Source organism: Dipodomys spectabilis, unplaced genomic scaffold (assembly GCF_019054845.1).
Source record: "Dipodomys spectabilis isolate Male_0828 unplaced genomic scaffold, ASM1905484v1 ptg000807l, whole genome shotgun sequence".
NCBI classification, from domain to species: domain Eukaryota; kingdom Metazoa; phylum Chordata; class Mammalia; order Rodentia; family Heteromyidae; genus Dipodomys; species Dipodomys spectabilis.
In genome coordinates this window covers 1-22,530 of record NW_024871484.1, presented here as the reverse complement: position 1 = coordinate 22,530, position 22,530 = coordinate 1, and the positions used below count along the sequence as shown (strand labels likewise).

Genomic DNA, 22,530 nt, shown 5'->3' with positions numbered 1-22,530 from the left:
CACCAGAACTTGACCAGACTGAGAAATACGCCTGGCATCACGGATTGCACACGCAAGACCTCGATTGCACACACAAGACCTCGATTGCACACGCAAGACCTCGATTGCACACGCAAGACCTCGATTGCACACGCAAGACCTCGATTGCACACGCAAGACCTGCTGGTGGTGCCATCCGAACTACGTAGGCTGCAGCTTACGAGAAGTAGAAATTCCTGACACAGGAAGGATTAACATCTGGGCAGAAATGCACTGACAAAGGATTAACATCTGGGCGCATCAAGCTGGAAACAAGAATCCCTATGCTCACTGTATTTGTGTGTGTGTGTGTGTGTGTGTGTGTGTGTGTGTGTGTGTGTGAGTCCTGGGGCTTGAACTCATGGCCTGGGCACTGTCCCTGAGTTTTTCACTCCAGCTGGTGCTCTACCACTTCAACCACACCTCCACTTCCGGCTTTTTGCTGCTTGATGGGAGATAAAGAGTCTTCACAGGTTTTCCTGCCCAGGCTGGCTGAGAACCACGATCCTCACATCTCAGTTGCCTAAGTAGCTGGGATTATAGGTGTGAGCCACAGTACCCCAGCACGTACTCCGTATTAAGATGGGATCTACTCATCTGGATTTATTCTAACACTGGATTTCTGCTTCAAAAGAAAAAAAAAAAAACCAAAAAGAAACACCAAACAGTGCTTACACCACCAGTGGTCTCATTCCTTACTTAACCAGACTTTTCAGGAGTGTGTAACAGTACTGAGACAGGCTAAAAAAAAATCCCAGTGAACACGGCTGAAAAAGTGTTAAGAGAAAACAAACACATCGGACTATTCGTGTATGTCAATCAACTTGAACGTGGTCCCATGTCGCTGTAACTTTTATAATAAGTGTGTAATATTCTTTATAAAGATTCCATTTAGTTCAGCTTACAGTTCTACCAAGGAGAGGTACAAGAGAGAAGTTGAAATCCAAGATCTCAGTTCAAAGCCAGCCAGGGCAGGAAAGTCTGGGAAATATTTTGATCTCCAATGAACCACCAAAAAGCCCGAAGTGGAGCTGTGGCTCAAGTGGTATAGCGCCAACCTCAAGCAATAAAAGCTCTGTGAGTTCAAGTCCCATGAACCGCCCTACAAAAAAGTTTAAGCAGCAAAAGGAACTGTCCAATTTCCCATTTGAGGTATATTTTCTCTTTTCTTTCTCCAATTTACCATCATCTTTTATTTATATTCTTGTCAGTACTGTGGCCACCTTATAAACTTGTTGAGGGTAAGATATATCCTGCATTGTCTTCATCTGTCTAATTTCTTCTCTGAAGCAAATTCGAAATTTTTCACCTGAAGTCACGTAGAACAAGAGCGTAATATAAATTAAAAAAAAAATCTTTGCAGAGTTATGTATGGTGAGATGGAATATTTTAAAATAGTTGCAGTAAATAAGTTTAGCATATATTGGAAACCTGAATTTGAATTTTAGCATTAAGGCATGATAATGTTATAGGTTGTACCTTCCTTCCTTCCTTCCTTCCTTCCTTCCTTCCTTCCTTCCTTCCTTCCTTCCTTCCTTCCTTCCTTCCTTCTTTCCTTCCTCCCTCCCTTCCTCCTTCTTTCCCTCCTTCCTTCCTTCCCTTTCCTCCTCTTCCTCCCTTCCCCCTTCTCTCTCTCTCTTTTTCTTTCTTTCTCTCTCTCTCTCTCTCCCTTTCTTTCTCTCTCCCTTTCTTTCTTTCTTTCTTTCTCTCTCTCTCTCCCTTTCCTTCCTTCCTTCTTTCTTTCTTCTTGCTTTCTTTTTTTTTTGTCGGTTGTGGGGCTTGAACTCTGGGCCTGGCCGCTGTCCCTCAGCTCTTCAGCTCAAGGCTGTTGCTCTACCACTTGAGCCACAGCTCCATTTCTGGTTTTCTGAGTGGTTCATTGGAGATCAGAGTTTCATGGACTTTCCTGCCCCGGCTGGCTTTGAACAGGGATCCTTAGATCTTAGCTTCCTGAGTAGCTAAGATGACAGGCGTGAGCCACCAGTGCTCGGCCTCTTTCTTTCTTTCCTCTTTCTCCCCAACTTTCCTCTCTTTCTTCCCCTTTGACCCAGAGGAATAAATACTATTAGAAACAGGTTGGTGGTTATTCAAGATATCCAAGTTATTCAAGATGTCCAGCCTCCTAGCTGGAATATTCTAGAAGATTCTGGAAGAGGGTCCCTTCCTGGTTCATTCTCATGGGCAATGGAACAGTGAATAGAACAGAAGATGATGGATTCCCCGGGCATGGGGGAGAGCCTTTGGCTTTGTGCATTCATGGTGTGTGTGTGTGTGTGTGTGTGTGTAAAACCACAATGGGGGCCGAATTAAGGGCCTAGAACATCTCTGCATTTCCCCCAGCCCCTTGTGAGCACTCTCGGTGGAAGCATCTAGCACCTGTCCAACACCCCTGCCGGGCCCCTGAGATACATACGTCGGCCACGGCCCTCGATCCGCCCGTTATTCCCTCCAGGTACCGGTTCAGGTCTCGGAATCTCTTGCGAGGCGAGCTCATGAAGGGTAAGTGCCACCAGTGTGGGAACCTGGCGGAGAGGGGAAATCGAGTCACGGCGTGGACATGCACCTCTGCGCCTCGGGAGCTGCTCACGGGCTGGTCTGCGGGACTGGGGTGGTGCGGGGTAGGCAAGCTGTCCGGAATCAAACCCCTGATTGCCTTGAACAGGACATTAATTTATACGTCCTTGAGGTTTGTTCTTTTCATCCATGTGGGGGCTGAATAAATAGTCCACAGTTTATTGGTTTTGGTCTCTCCCCCCTCCCCCCGCCCCAAGAAAGAGTTCAGATGATATGATTTCTTCCGGACTTGCACAGACATAAATGAGCTAATTAAATTAGGCCTATTTACCAAGTGACATCTGTTTCCCAGCTGGCCTCAGGCTGTTGGAAAACAAAGTCAGTAGCGCTTTCCTGACTCATAGACTTCGCTCTGCACTATTTGAAGCTGCATCTTGGGGGTGAGTTAGACTCAAGCAGGACCGGTTCCTAGAAGGGACATTTGTGACACATTTTGTTGCAAACAGCTATCTAGTTAGGAATCACCCCACGGAGTCCTCTGATTGCTGTCCTCCGGATCTCTGTCTCTCTGTCTCTGTCCGCTCTCTCTCTTTGTGCTGGTTGTGGGGCTTGAACTCAGGGCCTAGGCGCTGTCCCTGAGCTTCTTTGTGCTCAAGGCTGGTGCTCTACCACTTTGGCCTCCAGCGCCACTTCTGGTTTTCTGGTGGTTTACTGGAGATCAGAGTGTCATGGACTTTCCTGCCCAGGCTGGCTTTGAACCGCGATCCTCAGACCTCAGCCTCCTGAGTAGCTGGGATGACAGGCGTGAGCTACCGGCATCTAGGTGCACCCTCTCTTTTGTGAGATTTATGACTAAGTGGCTCTATTATCTCATTTATTGATTCTTGTTAGAAATATCAAGGAAGTGCAAAATGTTAATACATTTAGATCATTATCTTCTAATAAAAAAAGAGTTTATGGCAGATCAAAATATTAAATTCTAGGGGCTGGGCAGGTGGCTCAGCGGTAGAGTGCTCGCCTTGCATGCATGAAGCCCTGGGTTCAATTCCTCAGTACCACTACACAGAAAAAGCCAGAAGTGGAGCTGTGGTTCAAGTGGTAGAGCACCAGCCTTGAGCAAAAAGAAGCTCAGGGACAGCGCCCAGGCCCTGAGTTCAAGCCCCAGGACTAGCAAAAAACCCCTAAGTTCTAATTGACTAAACATTTGCATCTGGATTTAGTTATTATAAAATTAGTACCAATATCACGAGTCAAGAATGTATAGTCGGTTGCTGGTGGCTCCCGCCTGTCATCCCAGCTGCTCAGGAGGCTGAGTGAGATCTGAGGATCACAGTTCTAAGCCAGCCCAGGCAGGAAAGTGTGTGAGACTCTTGTCTCTAATGAACCACCAAAAAGCCACAAGTGGGACTGTGGCTCAAGTGGTAAAATACAAGCCTTAAGCAAAAGGCCCAGGCCCTGAGTTCAAACTTTAGGACCAGCACACAAACAAAATTTAATAGACATGTAACATATATCTCAAAAGGATAAGCTATGGTCTTATTAATATACATTTGCCCAGCTGGTCTTGAACAGTAGTCCTCCTATTTTAGCCTCTCAAGTGGCTGGAACTACAGGCATGAAAAACTATGCCTGGCTGGGTGTGGGTTGGTCACACCTATAATCTTAGCTACTCAGGAGGCTGAGATCTGAGGATCATGGTTCAAAGCCAGCCCAGGCAGGAAAGTCCATGAGCCTCTTATCTCCAATGAGCCACCAGAAAACCAGAAGTGGTGCTGTGGCTCAAGTGGTAGAGCCCCAGCCTTGAGCAAAACAAATTCAGGGACAGCGCCCAGGCCCTGAGTTCAAGCCCAAGGACTGACAAACAACAAAACGATGCCCGGCTCTAATACTAGTAATTTGGTTTGCCTCTTTCTGGTTCTCAGAGCACTTTTAGACCCTCGGATGATGTGAAGATTCTGGTTACTGGAATGAAGATGGAGGAGAGGAAGGAAGCTGCCCCTCTTTGAGCAGAACCATTTTTAAAAGCCCCTTCCGGAAGAGCTTCCAGAATTTGTAAAAGCCGGAAGAACTTCCTGCTCTGTGCAGGTCTGGGAAATATCCAGCAAGACAAAGAGGCGAATTGGAAGGCCGGGGCTCTGCACTGTGAAGAATTGCTGCGTGACTCTTCTTGACTGGCTTTCTGATCATAGTTAGCTTTTGCTTTTGCGTGTGTTTTTTCCCCCAGATGAGATTTATGAGATGGACTCCGGGTTTGCTGTCAGCAAACCCAGGAGTCAGCGGAAACTCGGCCCTCCTGGCTCATTTCTAGGCAGAGCTGTGAGCCTTGAACTCAGAGAAGGGTCAGACCCGAAGGCGTTCCCTTCCCCTCCCTCGATTTCTTCAAACAGCTTTTAACTATCCATGTCTGTCCCTGGCCAGAGAGTGGAACACAACCCGAATTAGTCTGGACCCTGAGAAGAAGGCTAGGGAGGGAGAGTGGCTGGTAATTTCATAATTCTGTACGTTACTTCACTAAGCAAATGGTGGAAGTCAAGAATGGATGGCCACTGATCAAGGATTAATGTGTGTGTGTGTGTGTGTGTGTGTGTGGACAGTCCTGGGACTTGAATTCAGGGCCTAGGCACTGTCCTGGAGCTGCGTTTGCTCAAGGCTAGCACTCTACCACATGAGCCACAGCTGCACTTCTGGATTCTTGGTTGTTCATTGGAGATGAGTCTCGTGGATTTTCCTGCCTGGGCTGGCTTTGAACCATGATCCTCAGACCTCAGCCTCCTGAGTAGCTGGGATGACAGGTGTGAGTTCTGGCACCAGCCACAAGTATTTATTTTTTACCTCCACTGAGATTCTGGTTAAATCATGGGACCTCTAAGAAGCTAGCCCAGGCAGGAAAGTCTGTGAGACTCTGATCTCCAATGAACCAGCAGAAAACCAGAAGTGGAGCTGTGGCCCAAGTGGTAGAGTGCCAGCCTTGAGTGAAAGAGCTCAGGGACAGTGCCCAGGCCCTGAGTTCAAGACCCAGGACTGGCACAAATATATATATATATTATATATATATATATATATATATATATATATAGTTATACTCAGCCTTCCTAAGGGCAATACCATAAATTTTGGGATAAGTTAATCTTTTTAAGATAAGACTCATTCTTTTGTTCTGTATTGAAATCCATTATCTAAACATAGCTCATTAAAAGCGAAAATTTTCAGGTTAGACGGACTGCTTATTTTCATTGTATTATAGCTTATTCCTTAAAATATTGTTTTCATTATTACATGAATGGTTGCAACGATTTCCCCCCCACCCCTGATTGCTCTCAAATGAACGCAATCACAAATTAAACGCAGCCAACTCAGTTTTTATAATGAACAATTAGAAAGCTAAAGATTGGTGGCCAGGAATATGGCGGTGGAAGAGAAAGCAACTGGCATTCATGTATTTGTTTTTAATTCTGGGACTGAAACGAAAAGTCTGCTACCATCCCAAAGAGCACGCGACTGGTTAAATCCTGCATGTTCGTTTGCAATTTTATCCTAATGGGAAATAATTTCAGGAGATTCAATTTTCGAACAAGTAAAACACAAGAACATGTCCAATAATGGGGGACAGCATGAAATGGGTCTCTATTTTCTTTTTCATTTTTTTTCCTTTTTCTTTTCTTGCCTGCCTAATCAATGGCTGAATGGGAAAAGAAAATTGCCAAACGTGTTTTGCTTTAAGAGCCAAAGCCTTCTTTCTGTTCAGAGCAGGATAGACTCTTGGGGACACACTGAACAGTGTTGACCATGGTGTTGCTACCACATAGGAGGGAAAACCCCCACCCAAACCCCTCCGCATAGCTGTTCCTTTGGTTCAAGGACAAGCATGAGAGACAAAACATCCTAAAAGTACAATGTCTTCAGGAAAAGAAAACAAAAAAGTACAGTATCTTACTCCGGGAGGGTTATTGATGGAAACTGCTTCTCAAGTTGGCTGTGAAGTTTCGATAACTGATCAAATGATTTTTCCGTCAGGTGGATTTCCTTGTCAGCATCAACCACTTGGATCAGATAAAGCTGGAGCAAAACAGGCAGGAAAAAAAAGAAATCAAAATCAAAATCGAAAGATGGCCGTGGAGCCGGGTGCTGGTGGCTCCCGCCTGTCATCCCAGTGACTCAGGAGGCTGAGATCTGAGGATCACGGTTCAAAGCCAGCCCTGGGCAGGAAAGTACTATCTCTCATGAACCAGCAGAAAACCAGAAATGGAGCTGTGGCTCAAGGGGTAGAGCGCCAGCCTTGAGTAAAGAGCTCAGGTCCAGGCACAGAGTTCAAGTCTCACAATTGGAAAAAAAAGATGGCACCTGTAATCCATTTCTTTTTCATGTGTGTGCCAGTCCTGGGACTTGAACTCAGGGCCTGGGAACTGTCCCTGAGCTTCTTTTTGCCCAAGGCTGGCACTCTGCTACTTGAACTCAGGGCCTGGGAACTGTCCCTGAGCTTCTTTTTGCTCAAGGCTGGCGCTCTGCTACTTGAACTCAGGGCCTGGGAACTGTCCCTGAGCTTCTTTTTGCTCAAGGCTGGCGCTCTGCTACTTGAGTCACAGGTTCACTTCTGGCTTTTTCTGTGTATGTGGTGCTGAGGAATGGAACCCAGGTCTTCATGCATGCTAGGCGAGCACTCTACCACGGAGCCACCTGCCCAACCCAAAGCTGAGACATCCTGATCTCCAGTTAGCTAGCAAAAAGCAGAAGTGGAAGTGTGGCTCATGTGGAAGAGCATTATCCTTAGGCAAAACAAAAACAAACAAACAAAAACCTCTAAGCTAGACTACGAGGCCCTGGGTTCTGATCTCAGCCATCTGAGCAGCTGCTGGGACTTGAACTCAGGGCCTGGGCGCTGTCCCTGAGCTCTTCAGCTCAAGGCTGGTGCTCTACCACTTGAGCCACAGCACCACTTCCAGTTTTCTGAGTGGTTCATTGGAGATCAGAGTCTCATGGATTTTCCTGCCCGGTCTGGGCTCGAACCATGATCCTCAGATCTCAGCCTCCTGAGTAGCTGGGATGGCCGGCGTGAGCCCCCAGCGGTATTCAGCTGAAAGCATCAATTTGTGACTCAGTTTTCATTTGCTCAGTGAAGAATCCGGGGAAGGGAAAAGACAGGCTGGGGTACACGAAGGATGCGCTTGCGGCCTACATGGTGGGGGTGAGTCTTGCTGAACCCCAAAATTGTTGCTTGCTGAATCATCCGGGCGGTCTTTGGCACCCAGGATTCCCGGGGCGACCTGTGTGGGGTTGATTTGCTGGGGTGGACGGCTGCCATTTGTGCAAGAATGTGGATCAAGTTATTCAGCTTCACCGGGAAGCAGTCCAGGCTCTCCTTTATCTTCCTGGAGACACGAGACACAAAAGGAAAAGAAAACAGAGAAACAACCGCCGCAAGTCAGATCCCCTGGCGACAACGAGGCTTGTGTGCAATTTGTGTCCTTGTGCTGGCTAGGTAGATGTGTGTGTGTGTGTGTGTGTGTGTGTGTGTGTGTGTATGTCAGTCCTGGAGCTTGAACTCAGGACCTGGGCGCTGTCCCTGAGCTCTTTCACTCAAGGCTGGCGCTCTACCACTTGAGCCAGAGCTCCACTTCTGGTTTGCTGGTGGTTCCTTGGAGATCAGAGTCTCACCGACTTTCCTGCCTGGACTGGCTTTGAACCGTGATCCTCAGATCTCAGCCTCCCTGAGTAGCTGGGATGACAGGCGTGGGCACCAGCTCCTGGCTCCTTTCATTCCTCTCTAGTCTCTCAGCACTTTCTGTTCAGGGTGGGACTTTTCTATAGATCAGAGCTCTGGTTTCCTTCAACAGTTCCTAGATGGCTCTGGAACTTTCTAAGACTTGAGACAGAACCTTTTGCCCTTCCCTGCAAACTGAGGTCTGCAGAAATCTACTCTAGTGTCAGCTACTTTCTTCAATTGGTCTGATTTGCTCCATTCCTAAAGCTCACCTGTGAGATTTTTGCTTGTTTTTTTAACTTGAGTTTTCCTTGTGTTCTAGATTTTCTCCTTACACAAATTCAATGTTAACTATTTTTTTTTTTTTTTTTTTGCCAGTCCTGGGGCTTGAACTCTCTGGGTTTCCTTTGCTCAAGGCTGGCGCTCTACCACTTGAGCCACAGCGCCACTTCTGGCTTTTTCTGTGTGTGAAAGAAACGATGAAGGTCTTGGCTGGTTTCTAAGTTGGGGTTTCCGGGCCTTCAGAATTCACACGAGGAAGCTGCTGACTCTCCACCTATGTACTGCAGGTCTTTAACTGTGTGGGGACAAAAATTCGCAGCTCTGTGGCCCTCACTGCATTTTCTAATGGAAATACCTTGAAAACATTAGTCCTAGCCGGGCGCCGGTGGCTCACGCCTGTCATCCCAGCTACTCAGGAGGCTGAGATCAGAGGATCAAGGTTCAACGTCAGCCCAGGCATGACAGAATCTTGAGACATTTATCTCCAGCCTGGAGACATGGTTCAAGCAGTAGAGCACCAGCCTTGAGCAAAAAAGCTAAGCAAGAGCGTGAAGCCCTGAGTTCAAGTTCCAGTACTGACAAACACACATGCATGTGTGCACGCACACACACATCTTAATGTGAACAACAGAAAAATCAACCATCTTATAATAATTAGAGCTATTGAAGAAGTGGCGCTGTGGCTCAAGCGGTAGAGAGCTAGCCTTGAGCAAAAGAAGCTCAGGGACTAGCGCCCAGGCCCTGAGTTCAAGCCCCAGGCCCAGCACCCACCCAGAACATTAATCATTAAGGCTATTGAGACACGAACATGTATTTCAAAATAGCCAGGCACGTTAGCTTAAGTCACCATACCGTAGCAATGGTACGCACTGCATAGATCAGAAAGAGCCAAAGCGCATGCCCAGATTTGTCCCGTAGCTAGAAGCAGACCAGACTCAGAGACGCGTGGGTGATTCATCTTTTAGCCAATGAGTGTTGGAATTCTTGATAGGTCCATTAAACTTTGCAAATGCTTTTAACCTTTAGACTGATAGCATCCCAAAGTACTCTATATGGCTTCATATTGCTTCATATTCTGCCTTGATATTTAGGCCAAATGAAGCAGCTCGGAAACTTTGGTAATTCAGAACCAGATTCTTGCATGGTAGAAATGCAGAACAGCTAGCCAGCTATTAAGCAACATAATGAGAACTACAAAGAGGGCTGGGCAGGTGGCTCAGGGGTAGAGCGCTCGCCTCGCATGCATGAGGCCCTGGGTTCGATTCCTCAGCACCACACACACAGAAAAATCCAGAAGTGGCGCTGTGGCTCAAGCAGTAGAGCACCAGCCTTGAGCAAAAGAAGCTCAGGGACAGCGCCTAGGCCCTGTCAGCCCCGCAGCCACCAGAACTGAATGACAGACAGACACCAGTGGCTCACGCCTGTAATCAAGCTACTCTTGAGGCTGTGGATCAGAAGATCAAAACGTCCTGGAGACTCCATCTCCAACTGGTTAGCAAAAAGCAGGACTGGAGCCATGGTTTTGGAGGCAGAGCACTGGCTGAGCAAGCAAGCGGAAAGGACTGGCAGCTTTAAGTTCAAACCCCAGCGACCAGCAACAGAGCAACAGGATAAAATGAATGATGACGAGGGAAAATCGCCCAGAAATGACACTCTACGTCCTCAAGCAGAAAAGGTCGAAGGTATCTTGTACTGACTGTCACCTGCATCCGGACAGTGGTGATATTTCCCCAGACTTACTTAATTTAAAAAAAAAGAAAGCAACAAACAGAAAAAGAGGTTAGAAGAAGAAAAAGCTCCGGGTCGCTGACCGCATGGCCGACTGTCTGCATTGTCTTTCGGAAGGAAGCAGGGAATGCATCATTTTCCCATCATAAATCTCTTTCCTCCAAATTGTTTTTCTGGATAGAGTTCAAGTGCAACAACTGATTTATTTTTATTTATGTATTTATTTTTGTCAGCTCTTTGCTCATTCCGATGGCCTTGAGCTGAGCAATCTGCTAGATGGAAAAAGCTGTTGAACCAACAAAAGCCCTGCTATGAAAAAAAAAAACAAAGCAAAAAACATGCACAGAATCTGTCTGCAACACCAGGGCGTGACCTCTGGAAATGAAGACACCACTGACCACCAAGCAGGGCAGCTTCCTCCCAGGGAACTGGGCAGCCCGAGCCTGCCTCATAGGCTAGACTGTGTACCAGCTCACGTGCGCATACCTGTAGTCCCGGCCCACGGTTGACCTTACCTGGTAAAGTGACTGGTGGCTTCCAGGTCGGAGTCTTGAGGGCGGAGATTATCATAGACGTATTTCAGGTCTTCAGGTCCTCTGAGCTCAGGTAATCCCGCATGTAACATCTGATCCCAAACAGAAAACGAAGCATCGATAAACACCAGTGGAAATCAAATTCACCCGGTTCATTCGGCCGACAGATGAATAAATCCTGAGGTTTATGGACGTTTGTGGATGTGAGAGAAAGTTCCTGCTTCCAAATGGCTCCAATTTCAGAGGTAGGTAGAGGCAAACCACAGGTATCAAAAGGAACCAGGGGTCGGCGGCTCCCGCCTGTCATCCCAGCTAGTCCAGAGGCTGAGATCTGAGGATCATGGTCGGAGGCCAGCCTGGGCAGGAAAGCCTGTGAGACGCTGATCTCCAAGGAACTACCAGAAAAAGTGGCGCTGTGGCTCAAGTGGTAGAGCACCAGCTTTGAGTGAAAGAGCTCAGGGACAGTGCCCAGGCCCTGAGTTCAAGACCCAGGACAAAAAAAGAACCACAAGAGGAAAAAGCCAACACACAACACACACACACACACACACACACACACACACACACACACACACACTGTAACCGGCAAAATGTTTGCACGCCAAACAACTGCATTTTATTCTCAGCAGTCTGAGGAACGAGCAGGGCCTGAAATTCCATTCCCAGGCTAGTTTTCCCAGCTCTACCCAGGAAAATCCCAGGGATTTCGGGGAAACCTTTCAGATCTTCACGTCTCAAAGCAGAGCAGGCTGGCGCCAGGCATCTTGGGAAGATCAGATGGGCTTTATGTGCCGCGCGCTGTGACCCCTCCCCCAAATATACATGCCATTCATCTGGAATGACAAACTAACTCTCCAGCACACCGCGCACAAGATGCAGGTATACCATGGGGTGCAGGGAAAGAATACAAAGCTCATTCTTCTTCTTCTTCGTCCTGTGTCCTTCAGAAGAAGAGTTCAATGCCTTCCTTCCTTCCCCCCGCCCCACATCGGGCAGTGAGTATTATTATTATTATTATTGTTGTTGTTGTTGGTCGTGGTGCTTGAACTCAAGGCCTGGGTGCTATCCCTGAGCTCTTCAGCTCCAGGCTGGTGCTCTACTGCTTGAGCCACAGCGCCACTTCTGGTTTTCTGGTGGTTCATTGGAGATCAGAGTCTCACAGACCTTCCTGCCCGAGCTGGCTTTGAACTGCGATCCTTAGATCTCAGCCTCCTGAGTAGCTAGGATGACAAGCGTGAGGCACTGATACCCGGCCTCGGGTAGTGATTATTAAAGCAACAAAACCATCAAGGCTATAATCGTACTGTGAATTCTCTGCCCATCTCCAGGAAGACATCTTAGTCATACTCGAAAGGGAAGGGATGCTGTTCTCTTTGGTGGTGGATGGAATTCTTTGTGGGAGAGAAAAATAAATCAAGAAATAATGGATTCTTCTAGAAACAAAATTTGAGGCCAGGCACTGGTGGCTCATGCCTGTCATCCCAGCTACTCAGGAGGCTGAGATCTAGAGGACCACAGTTGGAGGCCAGTCCGGGCAGGAAAGTCCGTGAGACTCTAAACCTTCAACAAACCATCAAAAAGCCAGACACGGAGCTGTGGCTCGAATGGTAGCGCGCTAGGTTTGAGAGAGAATACTCAGGCTCTGAGTTCAAGCCCCAGGACTGGCATAATAAATACATACATACATACAGGCATAAATATGAATATATATGTATCTATAAATGAAAAATTATATTCTAAAGGCAAGAGAAAGCTCCTAATTTTGTTTCCCCAGACTTCTACCTGTGTTGTTTCTCCTTGGATGGCCAAATCTATTTTGATAGTGATGAGGAAGGATTTATTATTATTATTTTTTAATCATGTAGAGAAATTAGAAAGAAGTCCCGCAGAGAACACACAATGCAATAATGGCAGTGATAATCATTTCCAGCAAAGCCAATGATCCCTGTGTGCTCCGTGAGTAGAGATGGATTATTATTATTATTATTGTATTTTAATACAAGAAAACCTGAAGAAGTGTAGTGTTTTATATGAGCGGCCTCAGCCACCAGACTTACTCTTGGGAAAGATGGGAAATCCAGAGATAATTTTTCCCAGGAGGAAATAATAATAATAAAAAATAACAAGAAGCCATCACCACCTATATCTGGGAATAGGGTGTTTTCTTCTGACGAAGAGCCGTTTGCTCAGACAAGAATCCAGGGCAGATGCTGCCAAATGGGGGAGAGGGAGGGCGGGAGAGGGTCCCACAAAATAAAAAAGAGGGAGGGAAAAGAGAGAGGGCGTAGGTAGGGAAGGGAGGACCACGGGACAAGGATATCGGGAGGATCGTGGATCAAGATGCATTGTATTTATAATCTGCTTGGTTCAAGGGCAACTCCCTTGTACATCAACTTAAAGCTAATAATAATAATCATTCTGTTAATAATAATAATAATAAAGATCTCCCTAATGACTGCGATTCATAATCAACAATACAGACGGTTCACAGATGATAGAAACGGCCACTCACAGATAATTGCTCTTAGCTGGTAAGTCAATTCTTGAGTAGTAGTCGATCGAGGTAGCGTTAACACACAGGAGAATCCGTATTTCCCCTTCGTTTAGGACTCAGAGTTGGTTCGATTAGAATACACCCAGATATCTGATGTATTCTATGCCAGCGACTTCAAAACAGCTAAGCTTTAGTAGTTGTGAGATCTATTGTCATCATGGTGGTTAAAATACCATGAGGTCCACTTCATTTAAATGAACTAATATCCCCCAACTCTTTACCTGAGTGTTGGCTTAATCTACCATAAATTGTACGTTGAATCTTTTCTTAATGCCAGGTAGAAAATATATTAAACAGAAAAAAATAACATTCTGAATTCTTCTCGACAAGCTGACTTAAAAAAATTTTCCTTTAGCTTGCTCAATTATTGTGCAGCTCAATTTTATTGTCATCCTAGAGACAATATTTGTACTTTTCTGCTTTAGGTTTTATTTTTTTTTAAATTTCTATAGCTAGTGGAGGGGGTGTTTAAAATTTGGAACTATGTCTTTGATGCATTTTTTTTAACATAGCTATTTAGAAATATTACTTGAAGGCACCAATTTCATCGTCTTTATTAAGTGGAAAAAAATTTAAAGACTATGTCTTAAAAGTGGATGTGTAATCTACAATTTCTGGCATATCGTGAGCACCACTAGGCTTATGGATCTTTCTAGATCTTTCTGGAATCTAGCCAGACATGCTTACTTCTGACCTCAGAAGTCAGAGGTCAGAGTCAATGCTACTTGGATTATTTATTATTTGGAGAGAGGAGAGAGTTGGATGGTGGACTTGGTCCTTTTGAAGACTTTTCTTTGTGGCCATTATAAACCACAAAGCATTAAATTCCACATATCTGCATTATGAACAGATAGAACGGAGAATCTGGCAAAATTCAACATAAGGTTGGCAGATGATGTATGAACGAGACTGTGTAAAGGCATTTGTGCAAAATTCTCACGCACAATACAACTGAAGGCATTCTTCCTTTTTTATTTTTTGTCAGTCCTGGGACTTGAACTCTGGGCCTCGGCGCTGTCCCTGAGCTCTTTTGCTCAAGGCTGGTGCTCTACCACTTGAGCCGCAGCTCCACTTTTTCTGGTGGTTCATTGGAGATCAGAGTCTCACAGACTTTCCTATGTATGTTCGTTGCTTTAGATCTGTGTGTGTGTGTGTGTGTGTGTGTGTGTGTGTGTGTCTGTGTGTGTGTAGGGGGGTGGACGGGGAACTCCAAGCCCTCAGCAAAAATGGACTGGTGAGAGAGAGACACCCACAGAACTCATTTTTGTGCCACCTTACCATTTCTAGAAGGTTCAGGAGCAGTCGGCTGTGCCTTCGGACAATATTGTACGCCCTGCAGCAGAGCTCCACAAACTCTTGGAAGTGCTGTGGGTTTTTCCCGCCCTCTGTGATGAAGTACTCCATCTCCGAAGTAAAGATGAATGGAGCCCGGTCCCTGGAAACGAGAGAGAAAGGCAATCAGGAACTAGAGAGTGCTCAAATGGCTGGAGAGACCATAATGGGCAGAGAGGACCCTAACACAACGGAGAAGGTTACGTTAGGTGCTACTGCGTCCATCCACAGGGCATCAACTTTTTAATTCTTTCTTGTTGGATGTGGGACTTGAACTAAGGGCCTGGGCGCTGTCCCTGAGCTCTTTCACTCAAGGCTGGCACTTTGCCCCTTGAGCCACAGCACCACTTCCGGTTTTCTGGTGGTTCAGGGGAGATCAGAGTCTCATGGACTTTCCTGTCCGGGCTGGCTTTGAACTACCATCCTCCGATCTCAGCCTCCCTGAGTACCTGGGATGACAGGTGTGAGCCACCGGCGCCCGTTTGGTCTTGCCTATGTATCCGAGAGGAATAGTAATGTGTGTTCGCTCAAACCATCCTTGAATTACTCATTGCAGCTGAATGGCCAAGGCCTCAAAAACCTGGAGGAGTGGAGTAATGGCTCGAGTGGTAGAGCACCAGCCTTGAGAAAAAAAAAGGCTCAGGAACAGTGCCCAGGCCCCCAGTTCAAGCCCCATGACTGAAAAAACAAAACAAAAGAACTCAAAAAACAGGCCAATCCAACAGTGGTAGGTCATGTCATGAAATCTTATTTGTCCCTAGAAAGGCCTAGATTTGATTGGAAAATGCCACAGCGTGGATGAACACGCTGTCAGAGAAAAATATCAATCTCCACACAGTCCATGGGGATGTAATTCCACGCTTAGATGATTCTAGAAATCACAGTGTTGGAGGAATGGAGGGCAGGAGAGAGGAGCAGATACGACTTGGTAGAGATACAACTTGGCTTTATCCTGCTTGTGATCCTTAGCATATAATTCCCTAAATTCAATCCTATAAATTCTGTAAAAATAATACGGCTCTCTAAATTCCAGAAATTAACAGGGAGTTCTAGAAATTCTGTCAAAATGCTATACATTAATTCTCTAATGTAATTCTATACATTCCAGAAATAAAGTCTATAAATTCTATACATTATCAGCTGGGAATACCAGGTCTCTCGGTATTATTTCTTTTCCATGTGAATCTACAATTACCTCTGAAGATGTTCATAATTTTTTTTTCCTATGAGTTAGCTAGATAGAGACTTTGGCTGAAGTCTTGGCTTAAAGTTTGATGGACAGTGGAGGGACACCAGGAAGGACTAACATGAATCTTGAAGAGTTGAGCATTCAATGGCTTGAGAGAAGAAAATCGCCCCAAATTGGCTATTAGAAAGTGGTGTGGGCAGGTGCTGGTGGCTCACGCCTGTCATTCCAGCTACTCAAGAGGCTGAGAGCTGAGGATCATGGTTCAAAGCCAGCCCAAGCAGGAAAGTCTGTGGGACTCTGATCTCCAATGAACCACCAGAAAATCAGAAGTGACGCTGTGGTTCAAGTGGTAGAGCACCAGCCTTGAGTGAAAGAGCTCAGGGACAGCGCCCAGGCCCTGAGTTCAAGACCTATGATGAACAAAAAAGAAAATAAAAAAGAAAGAGGTATTGAAATAATTATGGAATGAATAAAGAGGTCAGGAAATGGAGAGTCAAGTATATATATGTATATGTATATGTACACGTACATGTATATGTATGTGTACAGGTATATGTATATGTATATGTATATGTATATGTATATGTATATGTATATGTATATGTATTTTCTCCCCCTAGAAATTGAGCAAGAGACTAAGCAAGACTCTATGAACATTAATTTTTCTTCCTTTCACAAAGTGACTGATCAAGTCTGCACACTTAAGGACAAGGATTGAAAGATTGGAGAGTGTGGGTGGTAGATTTTGTACCCTGAATTTCAATGTGGGACTCACTAATCAGGCACACTTATTATTATTGTTGTTTTTATTTTATTATTATTATTATTATTTTGTTGGTCATGGCACTTGAACTCAGGGCCTGGGCGCTGTCCCTCAGCTCTTCCGCTCAAGGCTGGTGCTCTACCGCTTGAGCCACAGCACCACTTGCGGTTTTCTGGTGGTTTAGTGGAGTTAAGAGTTTCCAGCCTTTCCTGCCTAGGCTGGCTTTGAACCATGATCCTCAGATCTCAGCTTCCTGAGTAGTTGGGATAACAGGCGGGAGCCACCGGCGCCTGACTGTTGTTGTTATTATTATTACTGAAATTGATTTCAACTTATTATTATTATTATTATTCTTGAAATTTATTTGCATAAAGTGGTTGCATTTCAGATTCTTACTCTTAGTCTTGAAATTTATTTGCAGCAGACAGATGCATTTCAAGTAATTATTACTCTTGAAATTTATTTGCACCAGGTGGATGCATTTCAGATTATTAGTCTTCTTGAAATTTATTTGCATCAGGTGCGTGCATTTCAAATGATTATTCTTGAACTGTATTTACACGAGACGGATGCATTTCAGATGATTACTAATTGTTATTAGTCTTGAAATTTCTCTGCATCAGGTGCGTGCATTTCAGATAATTATTATTCTTAAAATGTATTTGCATGAGACAGGTACATTTCAGATGATTACTAATTGTTATTAGTCTTGAAATTTCTCTGCATCAGGTGCGTGCATTTCAGATGATCCCTATTATTGGCATCAGACGGATGCCTTGCAAGCGGAACGTGGTGCCAACGTGGCGGGAAGCTGGGCTGTCTGCAAGGCTTCTGGGAGTCGGAGGCGTGTCTGGGGGCCCTGGGGGTGTGGCGATTGACAGGAGACACCCCGTGGGGCGAGCTGGGGGCCCAGCTCGCTCTTCCTGCGGCTGCCAGGGGCGACCTACCCTGGGGAGAGCCACGGTGTGCCGCGCAGCACCATCAAACCCGGTCTCCTGACTCATCACCCCCGAGTGAATTGGGAAGGAGCCTCTGTGGTCCTGGGGCAGCTCAGGAGATGCAGGCGAGCAGCCTTCAGCCCCCCAGGGGGACCCCAGCCTCTCAAGCTGAGCCTCCCCGATCAGGCCTTCCATGGAAGACAGCCTCCCCCTCCTCCTCCTCCTCCTCTTCAACCTCCTCCCCCCTCCCCCCTCCTCCTCTCCTCCTCCCCCTCCCCCTCCCCCTCCTCCTCTTCTCCTCCTCCCCCTCCTCCTCTTCTCCTCCTCCCCCTCCTCCTCCCCCTCCTCCTCCCCCTCCTCCTCTTCTCCTCCTCCTCCTCCCCCCTCCTCCTCCTCCCCTCCTCTTCCTCCCTCTCCTCCCCTCCCCTCCTCCTCTCTTTGTATCACTATGATTATGATTGTTATTGTTATTATTATTTTTAACTTGAAAATGCTAAACACAGAGGAGTTCCAGTTTCATAAGGCAGGCACAGAGTATAGAGCTCTTTCACTCGAGGCTGGTGCTCTACCCCTTGAGCCACAGCTCCACTTCCGGTTTTCTGGTGGTTCATGGGAGATCAGAATCTCACAGACTTTCCTTACCCGGGCTGGCCTTGAACCGTGATCCTCAGATCTCAGCCTCCTGAGCAGCTGGGATGACAGGCGGGAGCCACGGGCCTGGTTTTTGTGTAGGAGTGAGGCCGGCTTCTTCGGGACGTGGCATGCTGGGTGTGAGAAGCACTTGTGCACTGACCTTTTGACCCCCCCGAAGGTCTGAGCGTGACCCAGGATCTTCCCGAAATCGATGTGGAACAGGTGGCCGGCGGAGGTGAGCATGACGTTGTCATTGTGCCGGTCACAAATGCCCAGGAGGAAGGTCACCACGCACCAGCCGGCGCAGGACAGGAGGAAGTTCTTCAAGGCCTGGGCGAGAGGGCCCAGAAACACAGCCATCAAACAAAAGCAGGAGAAAACCACAGAGCAGGACACACCCGAGAGACCCAGGCTCACACGGCTCTGTTCTGGAGGCTGAGGCCTAGAGGAGCCGGATTGGAGGCTCAACTCTAATCTCCGTCCAATTAGCCGGCCCGAGGCTAGCAGGGAAGGCACCGCTGTGCGCAGTGACTGAGACAGTGAAGCTGAAGGGACATGAGTTCGAGTCCCGAGGGGCAGACAATGACAGGAGGCCCTAGGGAACTGAGCTCAGGGCCGGCCTTGCTGGGCAGGCAGGTGCCCCAGCCTCCTTTATCTGCCTTCGTGTTTGGCTTGGGGTGGGGCCGGCCTGTGCTCCTTGACCGGGTGAGGCCTGGCGTGGTCCGGCTGTCTGTCCTCCCTGGGCCTCTGTCCAGGTGTGTTTAGAACTCAGGATGGAGTCCGGGTGCTGAAACTCATTCCCCCCCCCCCCCCTGCACCCACCTTCTGGTAGTCGGCCCTGGCACGGTGGTGCTGCTCGAACCTGCTGGAGGGAGCTGGCCTTCAGCGGCCCCAGGAGCCCCGCCTGGCGGTGGATGCTGGCCAGGGTCACGGCCTCGGGGACCAGCTGCACCAGCCCTGGGGGGGAGGGGGAAAGGGGAAGGAGGGAGGGTGGAGGGGGTGGGGGGAGGAGGGAGGGGGGAGGAGGGAGGGGGAAAGGAGGGAGGGAGGAGGAGAGGGGGGGAGGGGAGGGGGGAGAGGAGGGAAGAGGGAGAGGAGGGTGGGGGAGGAGGGAGGAGGGAGGGGGAGAGGAGGGAGGGGGAGAGGAGGGAGGGGGGAGAGGAGGGAGGAGGTGAGGGGAGAGCGAGGGAGGAGGGAGAGGGAGAGGAGGGAGAGGGAGGGGGAGAGGAGGGAGGAGGAAGAGGGAGAGGAGGGGAGGAGGGAGGGGGAGAGGAGGGAGGGGAGAGGAGGGAGGAGGAAGGAGGGAGGGGGAGGAGGGGGGGGAGGAGGGGGGGGAGGGTGGGGGGAGAGGAGGGGGAGGGGGAGAGGAGGGAGGGGAGAGAGGAGGAGGGGAGAGGAGGGAGGGGAGAGAGGAGGGAGGAGGGAGGGGGAGAGGAGGGAGAGGGAAGGAGGAGAGGAGGGTGAGGGCGGCGCGGAGGGAGGGTAGAGGAGGGCTGAGGAAGGGCGGGAGGGGGGTCGAGGAGGGAGGGGGAGAGGAGGGTTGGGGGAGGATGGCGGTGAGCGAGAAAGGGTACGAGCGGAGGGACCGCAGGGAGGGGGAGGGGAGGAGGAAGGGAGGAGAGAGGTAGAGCAGAGTTCCTTTCCCACAGGGATGCTCGCTTAGGGTCCCAGTGACCCAATAATCATTATTGATTATTATTGATCATTGGTCATTATTGACCATTATCTCCTTTCTAAACCTTTCCTGCAGAAGACTTTGCTAGACTAGCTCTTCTAACACTCTCTAAATCCTGCAATTAATGCGGCGGTTTGTAGACTTTGGGCCAGGTAAGTCAGAACCAACAGCTTTTATGTAATATATAATATATAAAATACATAGTATAAGCAATATATAATATATAACATATATATATATCCTATCTCTTATGATCTATATAACATAACTTTAATATATTATATAATGTACTAACTATATAATATAAATAATATATATTATATTGCATGTATTATATTAATATTATTAGAACACACTAATATATTATATGAATAGATACTATCTGAATCATATAATATATACTATACTATACTAATTATAGATATTCTATACTATTACATAAATATTATAGTGTATCATTTGTTATGTATCATATATTCATATGATATATAACCTATGTATTATACATGATACATATTATATTTATATTCTATAATATCTTTTAGCTATGCATAATATAGTATATCTAATATAGACACACCAGCCTTGAGCACAGAAAGTTCGGGGACAGCTCCCAGGCCCTGAGTTCAAGTCCCAGGACCGGCACAAAACCAAAACCAAACCCAGAATGTGTTATCTGACTAAGATCTGCTTTTCAGCGTTGGGGGGGGGGGGTGTTGCAGTTTATACCAGAAACATATTCTCCTGCTGAAGTGAACCGAATGCCATCTTCCTAACAGTCACTACTCAAAATGCACGTCGGAGCCGCCCAGGCCCAGGCTTAGATAACGCACAGCAGAGAGTGGGCAGAATTGCTCTGCAGGGGTGCTGTGGGAAGCCATTTGCTCTCTGCCTCTCCGTCCACAAGCAAGGAGACCTGTATAATCATTCATCTGGAAAGGGAGCAATTATTGATCGCTATAAGTAGGGATTGGCTAAAATGGCACACATCCAGACAGGAGATTTCCCCCTTGTGATTAGTTATACGGTTATTAGCATGTAAATATTTCAAGCCTTCTGAGTTTTAATCGACACCCAACTGCAGTTCAAATGGTATTTAAGCCCGGGCACCGACTGAGGATCACGGTTCAAAGCCAGCCTGGGCAGGAAAAGTCTGTGAGACTCTGATCTCCAAGGGAACCACCAGAAACCGGAAGTGGCTCAAGTGGTAGAGCGCTGGCCTTGAGCTCAGGGACAGCAACTGGGTCCTGAGTTCAATCCAGGACTGACAATACAAGACAAACCCAGAGCATTTGGAAATGTCTACATTTCGCGGGAGTAGCTAGCAATCGTCCTTTTCTGGAATATGCAGGCTTCTCTATTACAGAGAGTTCTGGATATCAGAAGGGTTGACTTGAGATTTTTGCAATTTATGGTTGTGCAACAGTGACAGGCTTGCAGGAGAGAGCCGTACTTTGACCTCTGAATCTTTCTGAATCATGTGCTCGTGCATTGTTGGTGGATACTGGTTAGCTGTACAAGCGAGCTCATAATCCAGAGAATGGCAGTCCACTGTCAGACAAATGAGGCTCAATACCCACATTCTTCCCCAACACTAAACGTTGGCTTCACGACAACTCCACAACCCCAAATGCCAAGGCATTATGCCACTTAGAAAAATTAAAGAAAACCAGGGGCTGGGCAGGTGGCTCCGTGGTAGAGTGCTCGCCTAGCATGCATGAAGCCCTGGGTTCGATTCCTCAGGTCCCCACCTATACAGAAAAAGCCGGAAGCGAAGCTGTGGCTCAAGAGGTAGAGCGCCAGCCTTGAGCAAAAAGAAGCTCAGGGACAGCGCCCAGGCCCTGAGTTCAAGACCCAGGACTGGCTAAAATAAATACATAAATAAAAGCAAAAGAAAACTAGGAATTAGTCCATGGTGTGTTAAAAAAAAAGAGAGAGAGAGAGAGAGAAAGAAATGATTTTTCTTTTCCAGCAAAGAAGAGTGCATATCGCTCTGTGGAATACCGAATTTCCGATCCGAGAGCCGTGCATGCACGGAGATGGGGTGCTATCCGTAGGATCGCGGTCCGACCCTTGCCACTGACCTTGGTCCTTGCCCGTGGAGAGGCAGCGGTAGGTGATCATCCCGCCAGGTCCAGGCCTTCCTGCAGCCACATCCTGTCCATGGCTTCTGCCAGCTGCAGGACCAGCATGTCCTGACGCAAGTCGTCTCCCTGTCTGGCAAGAACAAAGCAGTACCTTCTGGGTTGTTCTAGAAGCTTCCCTTAAAAGCCTGCTCACAAGCCATTGTGATTTTTCCCTTGGATACATTTCCAACCTGACTTAACGTGATTCGGTTGACTTTTTTGACCTGTCCTGGGACTTGAACTCAGGGCCTGGGCGGTGTCCCTGAGCTCTTTTCACTCAAGGCTGGCGCTCTACCACTTGAGCCACAGCTCCACTGCTAGGTTTTCGGGTGGTTCATGGGAGATCAGAGTCTCACGGACTTTTCTGCCTGGGCTGGCTTTGAACTGCCGATCCTCTAGATCTCAGCCTCCTGAGTCCCTGGGATGGCAGGCGGGAGCCACTGGTACCTGGCAGAGCTGACTCTGGGCTTCAGGCTCCGTTTTCCTGCCTGGCCTGTCACTCCGTGAGCACTGCTCACTCTCCTTTCCCTCCTCGTGGCATTCTAGT

At 47.5% G+C, this 22,530-nt stretch overlaps 1 protein-coding gene across 1 annotated transcript in view; it reads right to left on the bottom strand.

The window, feature by feature from the left end:
• Pik3c2g (phosphatidylinositol-4-phosphate 3-kinase catalytic subunit type 2 gamma) overlaps nucleotides 1–22,074 on the bottom strand; it is a gene marked incomplete at its 5' end in the record, with an annotated part of 34,302 nt that extends 12,228 nt beyond the window's left edge. The window contains 10 exon segments of the mRNA XM_042673359.1: nucleotides 2,432–2,540; nucleotides 6,467–6,588; nucleotides 7,706–7,898; nucleotides 10,756–10,865; nucleotides 14,606–14,762; nucleotides 18,343–18,512; nucleotides 19,005–19,044; nucleotides 19,046–19,139; nucleotides 21,942–21,981; nucleotides 21,984–22,074. Of these exon segments, the coding sequence (XP_042529293.1) occupies nucleotides 2,432–2,540; nucleotides 6,467–6,588; nucleotides 7,706–7,898; nucleotides 10,756–10,865; nucleotides 14,606–14,762; nucleotides 18,343–18,512; nucleotides 19,005–19,044; nucleotides 19,046–19,139; nucleotides 21,942–21,981; nucleotides 21,984–22,074 (1,126 nt within the window).
• Between the last annotated feature and the right edge of the window lie 456 nt (nucleotides 22,075–22,530).